At 45.7% G+C, this 16,531-nt stretch overlaps 1 protein-coding gene across 1 annotated transcript in view; it reads right to left on the reverse strand.

Annotated features, from left to right (window-relative positions):
• Positions 1-6,048, reverse strand: part of ARHGAP31 (Rho GTPase activating protein 31) — a 65,157-nt gene extending 59,109 nt beyond the window's left edge. Inside the window, exon 1 of the mRNA XM_009556982.2 lies at positions 5,240-6,048. Within this exon, the coding sequence (XP_009555277.2) occupies positions 5,240-5,339 (100 nt within the window). The 5' untranslated portion in view covers positions 5,340-6,048. The remainder of the gene's footprint in view (positions 1-5,239) is intronic.
• Positions 6,049-16,531: the final 10,483 nt, after the last annotated feature.

The following is a 16,531-nucleotide window of genomic DNA, read 5'->3' on the forward strand; positions in this document are numbered from 1 at the left end:
CTACTTCCTTCCTGCATGACAGGTCCCCTCATCCATTTGAACACAGACAAGGCAGTTTCACAATGAAACACATAGCATCAAAATCGGGCAGAAGGTAGCATGCTAGAGACCTGTAACAAAACGGCACAAGAGCCTTTCTTTTGTAAAAAGCATATTACTGCTGAATTATTGTTACTGCTTTCCCTTAGAACTACTTGTCTATGCTGCAATAAAGTCTTCACCTAATGTAGCTCTCAAAAGTGGTTAAGATCCTGTTTGGGGAACCAGTGCAAGCAGAGCTCCCATGTTTTTATGAGACCACTAACGTTGAATGAAAACTTTCCTTACTCTTTCATTCAGATGTAGTTGTGACAAGGCAGAAGCAGTGGTTGCACAGCCGCACAGTGTAGAAGAATATCATGTGGGCTACGTATAGTGTTGTCTCTTTACGTATATTAGAATCCAGGTGGTTGTAAGGATTTCCTCGCCCGTCTCCCTGTGCTGTGTTTGCAGACAACACCTCCCTTTCCCTTCCCGGCCTCAGGGAGCGCTGCTGGCCAGCCCTGCTCTCTGCCATGGCAAAAGGGAGCCTCAAGTGGAGAGCACGAGGGGGTTGGTAGTTTCAAAGCTCTTCAAATAAAGCAGCTCTATTTCCACAACAAATAACAAACAAAGCTGGTAAGCAGCATTAGACAAAGAGAGAGAAAGTGCCTGGAGTGCTGCAGGGTAAGGATAAGAGGCATTGAGGGAGCTGTGGCGAGTATGGGAGGGGGCTAAGGGAAAAAGCTGATCTCATTGCATCCCAACCAGACAACATCAGGCAGGAAACACGTGCAAGAAACCACAGAGGGGTACAGCAACAGCAGAATTAGCTCTCCAGCAACAGGGGAAGCTAAGACACACAGTGCTGACCTGAACCTTGAGAATAAGGTGTCTAGTCTGAGATTTGAGTTTTTGCAGTCATGGTAGCATCTTCTATCCCAACATCTAAGTGCCACCATACTAAAAATTAAGGAAATTATTCAGCCTTTCTCCAAGCTCTGCCTGGCTCTGAACAAATGAATCCAAAGTAGGTCTGAATCAGTAGCAGTTCCTAGCAAAAGGATGGATTATCTTTTACCAACATAATCAGTTTTTTATACATGCTGTGTCTATTTCCATTTTAAAAAAAAATGGAAGTAGTACCTGGCTGTGTGCCTGAAATCCTAGTAAGAATCTCCCACAGTTAGAAGTTCTGAAAATATTAAACTCCATTTTAGCTTAGTCTCTCTCATGTTAACAGCTTTGACATTTTCAGCACCCTCTTCCAATACTTCTGCAATATAACTAGAATAAAGACTACTCTGTGACTTTTCTTAGGCAGTTCAGACCATCCTGCCCCAACTAAGGTTTGTGAACAACCTTGAGTTACATCTTCTCTGCTGGCCTATCCGTAACTAGAAAATGATAACGGTGTTATTACAGGAACTGGGGGCCTGACGTGAAGCTCCCATTGACTTCAGTAGAGCTACTATATGCCTTTCTCTTCTGGAAAGCAGGCTGGTTATTGAGAGGCCAAAATATGTCTCTAATGTTAATCCTTTGGGGATATTATCTGTTAGCTCCATTGCACCCATACTACACTTTATTAAAGTTTGACACAAGGATATGTTTCACTACAAGAAATAAGCATTAACTTCCTCCTGAATGGCTGTCTATCCATGCCCAAAGCCTGACACTGCTTTCTAGTGAAGCTCTGATACTCCAAAATATTGTTTGCCTCTATGTGTAGTTTCACTGCTGGCAGCGACAGAAGAGGGACTATGCAAAATCAGACCACTTTAACTCATTAGTATTGCCAGCCACCATTCTTTTATACCTTATGTGAGCTTTTCCTCAAATCCACTGGTCATTGTTTGAGAATTTTAGTGGAAAGGAAGAAACGCTAATTCTCCCTCAAGTTTCTAGCTCTCTTACAAGTAGAAAGACTTGAAAACATAACCCAGATACACACCAAAGTTTCAAAAAACACAAAGCAGAAAAAGGATCCAGCACCGATTTTTATTTTATCTCATGATTTTTGTGGACTGAGTCATGATTTTAAATGTTTGGGAGCACCGATAGCAGTCTGCCCCCATAAAGAGCATTTCCAGTCTCTGTGTAAAGACTGCCAGCAAGAAAAGGCCAAGTACGGTCAAAAGTGGTAGTGACAGGAACTGAGCTGAAATACAGTAAATTCAGCACATCTGACCTTCAAACCAGCCACCAGATAGCAACATCTCTCCATCGCCACTGACCTGGGTCAGATCTGAAGATTTAACTTAGGACTAATGTCTTTGTATGACATTTTTAGTCTACCGAGCTACCTCACTGTACCTGATAAAGTCTTTTCATCTACACCACTCTTAAACACTTTGTAGTTCTGCCATAGCTTTTACTGTATTTTCATAAAGCTCTTTGTAACAGAGCCTTCGGTATATCTGTCTGCTAAGAGACAGCAGGATCTTTTCACCCTTCACTGAAACACAACCAGCTCTGAAGCAGACCATAGGAAGTTATTAAACAGTTAAATGACAGGAGAGGAAATGCTGATACCTTAAGCAGAATATAATTCTCTCCACTGGAATTTGGCAACAACGTCAGGACTAAGGGCCTTGCAGAAAGCACGAGCTGCTCTTCAAAAACAGAAAGGATGTAAGGACTCAAGTTGTATACCTCCTTAACAAAGCACCACACAGGTAGTATAGCACCCCCTAACTGTAACAGTCATGTACCCATCCAGAGGGGAAAAAAAGCCAAAAATTGAATTGTCCACACTAGCCTTGGCCATTCCTTGGGATCCCTTGGCCAGCCCCAGCCCTAGCACCAACAAAGCAGATCTCTGTTTCCCTTCGTTTGTGTGAGTGCACAGGACCAGTCACACAAAGCAGCATTGCAGGACGGTGCAAGGCAGACCTGAGCATGAAAGCATAACCAATTGGACTTGTGTCCTGCCTGTCTTACAGCTTCTTCTCTTTAAAACCTGCTTTCACAAAGATTTAACACAAAACATTTTCTGGACAGCAGCCAAAGTGCTCTCCCACTCTTCATCACTCCTAGATAATATGAACAGCCTTGCATCCTTATGGCTTGCAAGCAGGGACCAACCAGAACCTGCATCCTATCAGTTAAACACATAGTACTACCTAAAGTAAAAAGTTCTTGCTTTACATCTCTACCAGAGCCCCTGTTTGCAGAAGTGTCAGCTTGTCACTGGAAGTAATTCTTAGCAGGACGATTCAAGTATCCTCAAATCTACCATCTCTCATAACCTAAATGCTCTTCGAATTTTGTTTCATATTTACAAGTTGCAAGTTTGTGATGTCCTGGTGACATCTGAACCCTAATTTCTTCCCAAGACCTTACTTTTACATACTTGATCACTTTCTTCTTCATCCTGAGAGCCCTACCAGCAAAAAAACCACCATCTCTAATTCTCTCACTCCTTCTCTCTCTGTCCCAAGGAATTGAATTGTACCAATCTAACTTACATCCTTCCCAATAAACCTGCAACAATTCAGTCTTTCATTCCTAGATCCCACGGCACTGGGCAATGGGATGTACTATTCAGCATACAGCAGTACTGCATAAAGGGAAAGGAACTTCATATTCTCCCCCACTGCTCCTCAGTACAGAGCAATAAGTAGGCTGGAACTGTGAATCATCCCACAACCGAGACTTGAGACAATGTCTTTCTTTCTTGTGCCCAAAAACCTATTTTAAAAAAATATGGTATTTGAGGTAATAAATTGTGCTGTTCTGGCCTAATTTCAACTGCAGTAACTACATTTCTCCCTTTAAACCCCCACTGCTACTTCAACTGAATATACTGTCTGTGCCTACCTTCCCTGTGTTGTTTTTCAGTGTTCCTGTAAACAGCTGTAAATTGTTCCTCCACTGCAGCAGCTCATATTAGCACAGGATGGAATTTATCTCTCTGTACCTTGCACTGGCAAAGTGGTATCAGTTCATTAAGTCTGTTATTTTTGTTATTTCAATTCAATTGCTGTTAAGGGCTATGGAAGTTAAAAGATACAGTAATTGTTATGGATGACTCACAATGAAAATGAATGACTGCTTTCCCCCCATAGCTAAATAAATGCACATACAAAACATTTAGGCTTAGGTATATATGTACTACCCTCTTCACTGTGCAATGGAAAAGACTACAGTTATGTAGTTCAGCCCTCTGCCAGTGCAGTTCTACACTGTACTTCATCAGCCACGCTCATCAGCAAATGAAAGACCTGATTGTACAGCCCTACCCATACAAAGCTGACATTGCTGCTAGAAGTTTTTTGCTTGGAGTAGCCTGACACTGGTAAACGTTAATTCAAACTGGAACATAATACTAAACCTGGAACATAATGCTCACATCAGGAACAGTAACAGGCACATATTTAATTTTCCTCTTGCTAAACTGCAGGTCTTTCTGTATGCCAAACTCTCAACCGCTTCTCTTGTCATCCAACCCTCTTTTAGAAATATTTTTATGCTCCTTTATTCTCATCCAGCACTGATCATTTCAAGCTCAGGACTCTCTGATCTTATTGTAGTTACCTCTTGCCTGAGTTACCATATCCTCATCCAATATCTGGGGCGTGAAGGTCAGGTGGAAGAGGAGAGAAAAGGTAACAGGCAGGGTAGTAAAAATATTAGCTCAGCTGCCCCTCACACTCATCCCTACTCCACCCCACACCCCAGTCTCTATCCTGTCTCCATCCAGTAGTGAAAGGACAATATGGGAACTGTAGTGGAGCCTAGGAGGGTCAGATGTTCCCAGTTCCTTCCTACAGCCCTGCAACACTTTGGTCTTGTGGATTTCGGGAGGATTTCCAAGTGCAGAAGGAGGCAACACTAAGTGCAGTTCTGATTTCTGAGCCTAGTTCCCTATAAGCCTGCCACCTCCTTCCACAGCCATGCAGATGGGAGAGGGCAACACAACATACAGCTGATCACCTCTGTCCACACTTAGGCAGCCTGAGAGCTCTAGCACAGTCCTTTCCCCATATGCAGCTCTACTCATGCAATAGTCATGCAGATGCATCAGCAAAGCAATCTTCCGATTGTTCATTCATTGTGAGCAACAGGGCAGTGACTCCACTTCCTGGGAATAAACCAGCTCCAGGTTGTCTAGCCCTCAGCCTTGGGAAAGGTCCAGTTTGCAGTCCTACTGCTAAGAAAAGAGGGGGACTCGCGCTCTGCTTGTCCGCTACCAAAGTGAGAATAAAGAGGCATTTACCATCCTGCCCAGAGCTCTCCAGATATTCCGTCAGGTCACAGCCGAATGCGCTCGCAGCTCCCTTCCTCTTGAGTTTCTGCTTGGCTCCCTTGTTCTTCATGAGGTTAGTCCCAAAAGAGGTTTACCCCCCTCCTACCTTGCCCCCCTCCCCCCAGCCTCACGCTGGGTGACAAAAATCTTGCTCTTCTCAGACCACCACCCGTGTCCCGCTCCCAGGGAGTAACATCGGGGGTCTTGTACAGCGTCCAGCTGGAGAAGTAAACATTAATCCCCACCAGATGTTGGGCTGCTCCTGTGGCAAAGGAAAGTCAGCACAAGAGGAGGCTCCCCAGCCAGCAGCAGCAGTGATCATAGCCCGAGCCCGGAAGGGTTCTCATCAGAGGGAAGTGGGTGGTGGACGGGTGCCCACATCAGAGCTGGCAAATTGGGGGCAGGCGATGATGGGGAGAACGTCTTTCCCTCAGCACAGTCCCAGGACTCTCCACAGCCACCTTCTGGGTTTTGTCAGCTGCACTGTCGCCACTTCCAGCAGAAAGCGTCCCAGTCTGGTCGTCCTTCTCTCAGCTTTCAGAGGAGACTGGAAGTTCAAACGGACTAATGAAAAAGGACCGGGGAAGACTCTACACAAGGCTCCTCTTTGGCTCCCCCCCTTCCCCTCCTCCTGCCTTTGGACAGTTAGTGGAATGAGAAACCAGCTTCCTGTCCTGACTCTCGCTCGCTCGCTCTCTCCTTTCCCCCGTTTTACAAATCCTAGGATTATCCAGCTCAAAAAAATGCTGAAAGGAAGTTAGCTGAGAAGGGAGGCGGAGGACGGTTTTTTGGCAGTAAAGTGCATGTGTGTGTGCGAGAGGCTGAGGAAAGGCGGGGAGAGGAGTTGGGGGACTGGGTTGGGGATGAGGGGGAGGAAGAGGGAAAGCCTGTCCTGACAGTCAACAGATAACGGACTGCCTGAGAGGAAATCACTGCAAGCCGAGCTGAGCCACAGCCCGCAGCGCGGTCAGGCGCTTCCTGCGCTACCAACGCTCGGCTCTGGAAAGGCCCAAGGAGAGGCTGGTGTAAAACTCCAGTAAAACTCTGCCTCTGTTCATCAAGTCCTTCATCGCAAGGCGCCTTCCCGCCTTCTAACATGACTTTGTCACTTCAGGATTTGCTTTCCTCTACAGAGGTGCAGGCTGGAGCTACTGAAGTGCAAGAAGAGGGCAGAAAATTGGGAAATTAAAGAGAGGGGAGGAGGGAATGGTTTAGCTCCCTCCTCCCAGGCAATCAGTAACAGATGCCATCCGGGCATATAAGATTGTGTACTTTTGAGTCAGCTCTCAAAAAAGGCTTACCTTGACCAACGAAGGGGTTTAGAGATAAGGACCAGAAATCACCCAGTAGCAACAAGAAGGAAAATGGGATGAGTCTGCTCTGAGTCCTGCTCCCCTCCCTACAACACCTTCCTAATGTAACCTTCAGTACACACACAGCTCTGCTTGTAAGAGCAGTCACTTGCACCTACTCCACATCTTTTTATCCCAGAATTTCATACTTTTCAGGGCTGGGTATGCTGGTGGGCCGTATGTTTGACCTAGGGAAGCAAACTTAACTCTGCTAAGGCTTCACTGCCCCTCTTGCTCCACGACAAATATAACTGTATGGCCTGGGTGAAAAATAAACAAACAAATGAAAAACAGAAAATTGCAGCTTTTCACCAAAAATCAGACCAAAGATGGGGAGAGTAGTTTTGATCTGGAGGAAAACTGGTGAGGAAACAGAGCAAAGGACTTCCTTAACCCAACTCCTCACTCAGCCCTGGGGTCAGTACCTTCAGAGAAACTTTGTCTCGTCCTACAGATCTCTGCAAACTTACCACCCTGCCCCTTTATTTTGACAGTGCTGGTTTTCAGAGAAATCAAGCTGTGTTCCAACAGCTGCCAAAAGCCACTCCGGTTCTGTCTGTTGGTATGGTAACATTTTTTCCCCTCAACAGTGTTGGATGTTACCGCTTCACATACAAGAAAAAAATACCAAGAGCCCTAGTGAAGGACCCTGAACAATTAGAACTCCTATTGTGCAGTTTATCACCATAATTATCATCATTAGCCCGGTTTTACAGCTTACTGGCTGACAGGTTGAGGGGAAGATGATTTGCAGAAGGGTGTCAGAGAGATGTCTGGCGTGTCAGCTTCCACCCTCCTGCTCCCAGGCTAAGGGGGAAACTGAGCTCTTGTCACCAGACCAATGGCTGTTCTTGGAGACCCTCAGAGCTCATGAGAAACTTGAAACATCGTTGAATTTATTCTGGGCTTCTTACAGCACCTTGATGTCAAGTCAGCACATGGGATCCCTCCCTGTACCAGCATACTGCCAAACCCATCGCGTGCCGCAGTGCATCCTGCTTGCCTGCCAAGGGGCAGGCTTCAAACTGGTTGGAGAGACAACAGGATGCTCAGCCCTGGATGTCTCACCAGGCCATCCTCCCAATGCCCAGGCAGCTGTCTGCCTTCTGTAGGAAGAAAAGCCTTCTCCTTGCCTCCTCAGGGAGGAAGAACATCCTCTTGCACATGCCAGCCCTATTCCGTAGGGCTGAGTCCCAGCGCTGAGCCATTGGGGGTGATTTGCTTCACCACTACAAGCAGCCACACTATCTTCTTCGAACTCCTGAATCCCTCTCTGCAAGACACCTCCATCCCTCCCTGAACCAAACAGGACATTAAGACTCTTTGTGCTGGTCTCCTCCATTACCCTTCATCAGATGGCATCACTAACAGGGTCTGTGTCCCCAGCTTTCACCTGTCCCCTCTGCATAGTGACCCACCGCACCACCTTCTTGTCCTCACCTCCATGCCCTTCCTCATCTGAAATACGGTTTCCCCCTCCTCTTCCTTTGCAAGCCTACCCAAACAGGATGTCTTCAATAGAGGATGACTTCTTTTAAAATAAATAAATAAACAAATAAAATCAACTCCTGCATGCATATTGCTTTCCTCAGGTCACCAGTGAGGGAGCTACAGCCTCAGGCACAGCAGGGAGCACCCTGATGTGGTCAACACGCAGCATGGGACCCCTTCCCTGCTCTAAGGGGCTTCAGTGGCCTGTGGTCCAGCCTAATAGGTCAGGCCATCACCCTCACCTTTTGGCATTTCTTGGTAGGTATTTTCAAGCTATCAGCTATTGCCTCTGGAGGACTGTTGTGGGGGAGAGACTGACATCCCCCCATGCCACGAAAAAACAGTATTTGAAGCGCAAATCTAGGGAAGAGGAGCTAGGGGAGGGGGGGGAAGAGGATTTTGACTTTGTTCATAATGTCTCTCTTGGGCATTCCAGTTTTCTGCCCTGCTGCCAGGTAACCCATGGAGGGAAGAGGGAGTCGGAGGAAGGAAAAGGCATGGCAAGTGAGGTGAAAGAGGTGTGCACCATGGGGAATGAAAGAAGTTGCAAGGAGTTCGAGGAGAGCTCTTGCCAGACAGGCTGGGCTACCAGGGTGGCTTTCCCTATGCCAGGATGAGGTTCAGTGAGAGGACAGGGCGGAGGTCGCTGCAGGATTGTCCAGGGAGCCCAGGGCCGGAAGGAGGAGGAGGTCAGGCAAGGTGAGTGGGAACCAAACAAGGGAGGCTTTGCAAAGTGCTTCATATCAGAGCCTGAAATCAGTGCTGAGCCAGGGGATTTTTCTAAGGAAAAAAATCAGAAGTCTGGATTTGCACAGCAGAGGAGGCAGGGGAGGTCTCTGTAATAGTTCGGGTGAGTGGCAGGGGTAAGGAGTAAGCCAGTGTCCCGCCTGGAAAAGCTTTCACACATGAAAACAGGCAAAGCCAGAGAGGAAAAGAGCTTGGGCCAGAGGTATGAAAATCAAAAAAGAATTCAAAGCTGAAACAGCTGGAAAAGAAGGGGTAATTTCCCTCTCTTCTGAAAAAAATAGTAGAAGAAGAAAAAATGGAGTCTGCAGAATAGGAGAAATCCCAAGCCAAGCCAGAGCTCTCACAGAAGCAGTCTCTACATAGAGATTACTTCCTAGTCCTCACCGCCTTCCAAACAACAGTACGGCCAGCTGCCCCACAATACCACAGCCCAAATCAGGAAGTCCTTGCCCACGACACTTGCTTTAATTCCTTCCCTTTGAACCCGTAAAAATAGGTCAGGATTTGAAGACAGTCACAAAGGCTTCCCTGTCAGAGAGTGTCACAGGCTCATGCAGGAAGGTGAGGCACCTTCCCATCGCACTTTGCTGTTCATCTGCTATACCTCGCTTTTTGGCTTGAGAGTGGATATGGAAAACCATTGTCTGTGTGTGAATTAAAGCAGGACTGATAATGACTTTACGGTTCTCTCTATTCTCACAATGTATCATTGACTCCAGAAGCAGTCAGAGAGCCTGGGGAATGGCTTTGGCCACTATGCCTAAGTATTTCTTCCCCTCCTAAGAGCTGGGGGCCACAGTGGAGGCATCACACATGCTATTTCTGAGCACCCATCTCTGCCCTCTCTGCTGTGTTTCCTTCATTGTGTTTGAGCTCTTTCCTATCCATGGCTTTAAAATCTCCACTGATCTGCCAGGCGCCACTCAGCACAAAAGAGCAGGGGGGAAAGGGAGTGGAAGACTCTGGGAGGAGGGGATCTGAACCCCTGAAAATAGCTCTGCTGAGTATGATTGTTTTCCTGACACAGACAGTTCATTGTTAGACCCTGACACGCCAGTTCACCCACCCTCCCCACCCCGTGACATACTCTCTTTCCTCTCCTGTCCCTCTCCAGCCCAATTTCCTGTCTACTCTTATCCCCATGGCTGATGCTGGAGCATATTGTGAAACCTAAAGCCTGACGTGGAGGCCTTTGTTCCCATGAGTACACATCAGATGGCAGACAATGGGGCTACCCTCCAGCTTCACTTGTCACAGGGCACCCACCACTCTCAGTTCCTAATTTCACCTTACTCCCAGCCGCACGCTCTGTCTCCCCCAGTTCTCACCTCCCTTTCTGCCTTAGAGAGGACCCTCTTGCCCAGTGTCATGACACACCTTCTTCTGTATGCCTGTCTACTCCATGCAAGCTTTTTGTTAGCTACTTCACAGATCCCAGCTATAAATGAAGGAGGCATCTCACACTTGCAAAATACCGAGCCTCCTTACTGCTGCCTTCATACCCATGACACAACAGTGTAACTAGGAGGTACAAAAGACCTATGCCCAGTAGTTTCTAGTTAGGAGCCTGCATGATGATGTGATGTCATCACAGTGATGTCAACCAGTAGAGAACAAATGGCACATCCTTTATACCAGGAAGGTACTTTTCTGTCACTTCGCTCGTTAGGGCATAGGGCAAGGATCTACAGCCAGAGCACCAGGTGTAGTCACTGACATTTTAGGAGCAGGCGTATACTCCTTTCTATCATAGAATCATAGAATGGCTCTGGTTGGAAGGTATGTTAAAGATCATCTATTTCCATCCCCCCTGCCATGGGCAGGGACACTTCCCACTAGATCAAGCTGCTCAAGGCCCCATCCAACCTTGTCCTTGAGGTCTATTCAACCTCCTTGAGTATCATCCCAGATGCACTGAAGTCTAAAGTACATAATAGCCTAATACAACATGATATTCAGATACTGACTGTACACACCACAATGACAAAACATACGACCACATTTCAGCCAGACTGTCTTCTCCCACTGTTTAGTCACTTCAGAAGTGTCTTGCATACAGAAAAACAGATGAGGAACGTATTTCCCTTCCCTTACTCAAAGCAGCAACTTGTTTGAACAGCAACAGTTTCTTAATCCTGAATTTGTACAACATCTAGCACACAGGAGCTCTAATTCTTGGTTGAGGACTCCAATTGTTCTTTATTTAAACAACATGAAGACCATTATAGAAAGGCTTTATGTCTCCCAGTCTAAAACTTTATTGATAGCGCAATAATATATGATAGCATTATAAAACAAACTTTCAGAGGAAAAACTCTACCAGACAAACCACACTGTTAGCAAAATCTTCCTTTATCTCAGAGGCATGTTCTGAACCTCCTCCAAACATCTTCCCAATGAGAAGACCGATTTGGTGAGGCAGAAAGGTCACAAACCTCACACCATGGAGCCATTCCAAACTCACACAGGCCTTTTCAAGAGTATCTTGCCAGTAGCTTTTTGGATAACATGGAAGAGGCAGCTGGCAGCCCTGTGCTGAGTACAAGCAAGACAGCATGTCATAAAGAGAAAGATGATTTCCTCAGCACATTGCCTCACTGTAACAACAACAAGGATTCCCACCAAACTAGGAAATGGTTTTGCCTCTTTTTCGCCCCCAATCAGGTAACCAAAGAGACATATGGAAATTAAACAACTTGCTTAAAATTGTGTTGTGACTCTATAGCAAAGCAAAAAGCCAAATCAATAGCACCTATGAACTTGGGAAATGCCTTAACCGTAAGCCCACTGCTTCTTATGTCCCACCAGCCTGTGAACACAAGCAATAACCAGATTCTCAAGCACAGCTGGGATCTCTAGGAGCAGAAAAAACTTAACTGGGGAAGAAAATCCTGAGGAGATATAGCTATCACTTCAGACACCTGTTGCTTAGTCCCTATGTCCAGGAGCTATATTACCACAGGCTAAGGGAGACTAGAAAACTTTCAGTATCTGTTCCTCCACATTTGCACACCACTGGTTTTGAACAGTTTCCCTCTCCCTTTATCTATAAACACTACTCTAGCAGAAAAGAGAAAACCATTGAGCCAGAGGCCTGTCATGCAGAAAGAGGAACTATTTAGTCTCCTCTGTTCTCAATTCTGCCAAACACCAGCATCGTTAGTATACTATAAATCTATCCCATCCTATCCTATCCTATCCTATCCTATCCTATCCTATCCTATCCTATCCTATCCTATCCTATCCTATCCTATCCTGTATCATTTCTGATTAGCCCAGCTTGTTCCCACTCAGAGGTCACTGACATCAACACCCACTTCACTGCCTGTATTACCACCTTCAGATGTCCTTCTTTCATTATCTGTTCTGCTAATCATGTTGCCATGGGAGAAGGAATTTGTGGGTTAACCTAACTGCATAAAAACTGCAGTCCGTTGAACTTGCATTATTTTAGTGGTGATGCAAGGTTCAGGACCGAGAATCTCTGTTGTAAGGATCAAGGTGGAAGGAAGGAAAGGAATTACTTTAGAGATTCAGTCAAGCAGTGGTCACTTTCTGTAGAAGATGAGGGCTGTTTTGTAACAATATCTTATTTGTTTTATTATTTAAATAACGACCAAAAAAAAAAAAACAACAAATAGCTCAGGGGATACTCACTATTTTAGGGATAAAAGCCAGCCTGTTTCATGCTATTTTTAGAAGACACTTAAAACTTGATTTCTTTTATTCTGGGGTCTTCTCTTGATCACTTGCAGGAATCATCTTTTCCATGAGAGAGTTATGTATTGTTTTATCACAAGCTTTCCACCAAGACTCCTTTTATTATGTCTGAATGTCTAGCACCACAAGAAAGAGTTCCTGTAAAGAATGGTCAGCTATGATGCTGGTCTCCAGCTAAGACAAACTACTAAGACAAACTGCTACTTCACCTCTTCGCTCTGTCTCGAGCAAGGCAAAGCATAATTTGGTGACAGGAGAGGGAAGAGAGGAAATACAAGCTTGCAAAAGCCACATGTCCCCTTCGCAAACACCTCTATGACAGGGCTGTCAGCTGTGATGGGTAGAGTGCTAGCAGCTGTGGCAGGCAAGGCCAGGTGTTCTTGCAAGTGGCAGCGTGCTGCACATTTGTTGTTTCTTATTTCTACTCACTGAGTTAAATCCCTGTGGGGAAAGCACTGGTGGGTCTGCACAAATGATCTCCTATTGTTTTCTTTGCAAGGCTGAACATATCACCTCTTCCTTCTACACGTTCTCTTCCTGCCTTGCACCACATCCCTCTTCATGGTCAGGCATGTGTCTAGGTTAAGTGGAAAAATACCTCGTCTTTCTACTGTGGTCTCAGATGCTGAAGGTACCAAACAGGGAATTCAGATATGTGGGGAGATTCCTTCTGCATGAGACCAGAGTGCCCCTCTCTCAAGATGTATAATATTAAAGCTCTCCATATACTCCCTCAGGGAAAGCCACATTTCTCCTTTAACATTTCCTTACCTGTACCCTGGCTGTTCTAGCAGGAAGTGTTTTCTGTGGGGATGTGCCAGGTTGTGGAGGGTGTTTTTACACTTCTTTGGGACACTTGCTTTCTGTTTTCCCCTGATTTCAGAAATATCACCAACCCTGCAGTGCTGACAGCAACATTATTTAGTTCGAATATACTGAATATCAACATCTCCCAGCAAAGGTGGCACAAAGTTATCTTCTTTCCATCACAGGCCAAAAGGGCTTGGCTTGCCTTCACTCTAACACCTCATTGTCTAAATCTGAAGTTCAGATTATTTCCTGACTCATGCTGAAGTTATACTGGGTGCAAATTACAGCAGAAAGTAGTCAGAAGACTTCAGGCTGGAACCAATAATATTCCAATTTACTTACACAGCTTAACAGGCTACTTTCAACTTTTATCATAGCTGTAGCTGACCAACGATGGGACATTCGGGGAGCCCTCTCCTGTGTAACTGTGGTGGTTATAGCAGGACTGGTGTCTTTTCTGCAGACTAGCAGAGGGGTTTTGTTATCTTTAGAGTAAGGTTTGGCTAAGAAGCCTGGCTCCCTAATGCTGCCCTGCTATATTTAGACCCTCTTCTGGTGTGCCCACCCAGTGCTGTTCCCTTGTTTGTTTCCTACCAAACAATGAGACCTGAAAGAATTACTTGGAAAGGGGCCAGTGCTCTCTGTCAGGCAGCCAAGCTTTGCAACAGCCCTTTGTAACGTGCTGTACTGGGAAATGGGAGGCAATTGTCCCTCTTGCTTCAACCTCCAGCACGGGCTTTTTCCCCATGCTGAGAGCTCCATGGTGTGGCCCTGCCCCACGGACTGTCTCTGAGGAGGTGTCAGAAGACACAAGGAATGGAGGAGGATGCCTGGAGGCAAAAAAATCAGGGTGGCAAGGGGCAATGAAAGATCTGCTCTCTGTTCTCCCTCACCCCTAATCCTGTATTCCTGCCAGTGTGTGTAGCAGGTTGTTCCTGGAAAGCCTTTGCTATCTGCCCTGATTGTAAGCAGGAGCTGCTCATGTACATATAGGGTTACAGGTGCAGTCAGATGCACTTCTCACTCACCTTGTCTTTCTTTTCTGTGCTCTCACGGTGCCTGGCTAATCATTTTCTACAACCTCAGCACTGTAGAGTGAGAAAAAAAAAAAAGCAGCTCCAGCCCTAATAGTGAGCAGAGCAAGAACCATGTTAATATTGCTTCTGCTTGTTTTAAACAAATGGAGCCAAAGGAAAAACACAAAGGGGAAGGGGAAAAAAAGCCAGACAAGGAGAGGAGAGAATGAACAGAGATTTCTTTAACACAGAGGGATCTGCCTGATCCACAGCAGCCTAAATGATGAGAGACTGGAAACTGCAGATTTGTATCCAAAATGGATTTTATTCCTCTACCTTAGGTTCCAACTTTGCTGCTTCTTTCAGCCTCCTGAGCCAAACTCTCTCTCGCCAGAAAAGGACATGTATATCCCTGAGGGAGGTTCCAGGAACATCCTTCAGTTGGATTTGTTTTGGGTTTTCCTTTAGGCCCATAAGCATTGGAGAGGTCAAAGCTTGCAAAAAAAAATTTAAAAAATTTTAAAAAGTAAAAAAAAAATCAATATTTCCAGTAATGGAAAAAGGTGCAGAGTACCAGAATTACCAGAATAATAGCAAAAACTTAGGGCAAGAAAAAAATCAGCTAAAAAGGTATCTGCTTAAATTGCACAAGTATCTGCAGGTCCTGCCTGAGAAAAGGGGTGAAAAATCTCCTCTGGGGAAAAGCAGGAGCATGTGTGCCTCAGGTGTGGTGCTCCCGGTGCTAGTATCATACTGTCATTCCACTGATTACTGCATGTGACCTGTTCTCTGGTAAATTTAAGAGATGCTGAGACAAATCCAGTGGTTTGAGTTACAGTTATGTAGCATCTTTTCTGTAATGATATCAAGTATTTGCAACTTGTTCAGTCTGGACAGCCTGTATCAGTGGGCTGAGACCAATGCTATGAGGTTCAACAAGGCCAAGTCCTGAGTCCCGCACTTGGGACACAACAACCCCATGCAGCGCTAGAGGCTTGGGTAGAGTGGCTGGAAAGACGTCCAATGGAAAAGGATCTGGGTGTGCTGGTTGGCAGCCAACTGAACATAAGTCAGCAGTGTGCTCAGGTGCCCAAGAAGGCCAATGGCATCCTGCTTAGTATCAGAAACAGTGTGGCCAACAGGACCAGGGAAGTCATCCTTCCCCTCTACTCAGCACTGGTGAGGCCACACCTCATATACTGTGTTCAGTTTTTGACCCCTCACTACAAGAAGGACATTGAGGTCCTGGAGCTTGTCCACAGAAAGGCAATGAAGCTGGTGAAGGGTCTGGAGCACAAGTCTTGTGAGGAGCGTCTGAGGGAACTAGGGTTGTTTAGTCTTGAGAAAAGGATGCTGAGGGGAGACCTTATCACTGTCTACAACTACCTAAAAGGAGCTTGTAGCAAGGTGGGTGTTGGTTTCTTCTCCCAGGTAAAAAGTGAAAGAACGAGAGGAAATGGCCTCAGGTTGCATTAGGGGAGGTTCAGATTGGATATTAAGAAAAATTTTGTCACTGGAAGGGTTACCAGGCACTGGAATGGGCTGCCCATGGACATGGTTGAGTCACCATCCCTGGAGGTATTTAAAAGATAGGTAGATGAAGTGCTCAGGGATATGGTTTAGTAGTGGACAGGTATGCCTGGACTTAATGCTCTCAAAGGCCTTTTCCAACCAAACAATTCTATGACTCTATTAAAATGGAACTAACTTTTAAGAACAGCTTAGGAGAATGCATGCTGGCAGGTAAAATGCACCTGAAGGACAAATAAGTATATAATATTTTGACACCACAGGCACACAGCACTGATTCACATGCATTGTAGGACAGCAGTCTTGTAGATGAGTGGAGAGTACAGGGAGCAGTTCAAGTATTACAGCAGGCAAATTAGGTAAATGGGACAAATTAATGCAACAAGGAAAGGCTGTATTTCAAACTGACCCCTAGCAGGTTCTGTAGGATACAGAAAGCAGGACTCTGCACTGTTGCACTTCAACATAACACAGAAGACAGCTTGAATACCTCGAATGTCACTAACAAAACTGAAGGAGTCAACTGGAGATGGCCCTCATCATAGGAAATAAGGCAGTTTCATATGCGTAGGGTTTTCTGGGTTGTAATACTATTG

The sequence above is a fragment of the Cuculus canorus genome, chromosome 1, assembly GCF_017976375.1.
Source record: "Cuculus canorus isolate bCucCan1 chromosome 1, bCucCan1.pri, whole genome shotgun sequence".
NCBI classification, from domain to species: domain Eukaryota; kingdom Metazoa; phylum Chordata; class Aves; order Cuculiformes; family Cuculidae; genus Cuculus; species Cuculus canorus.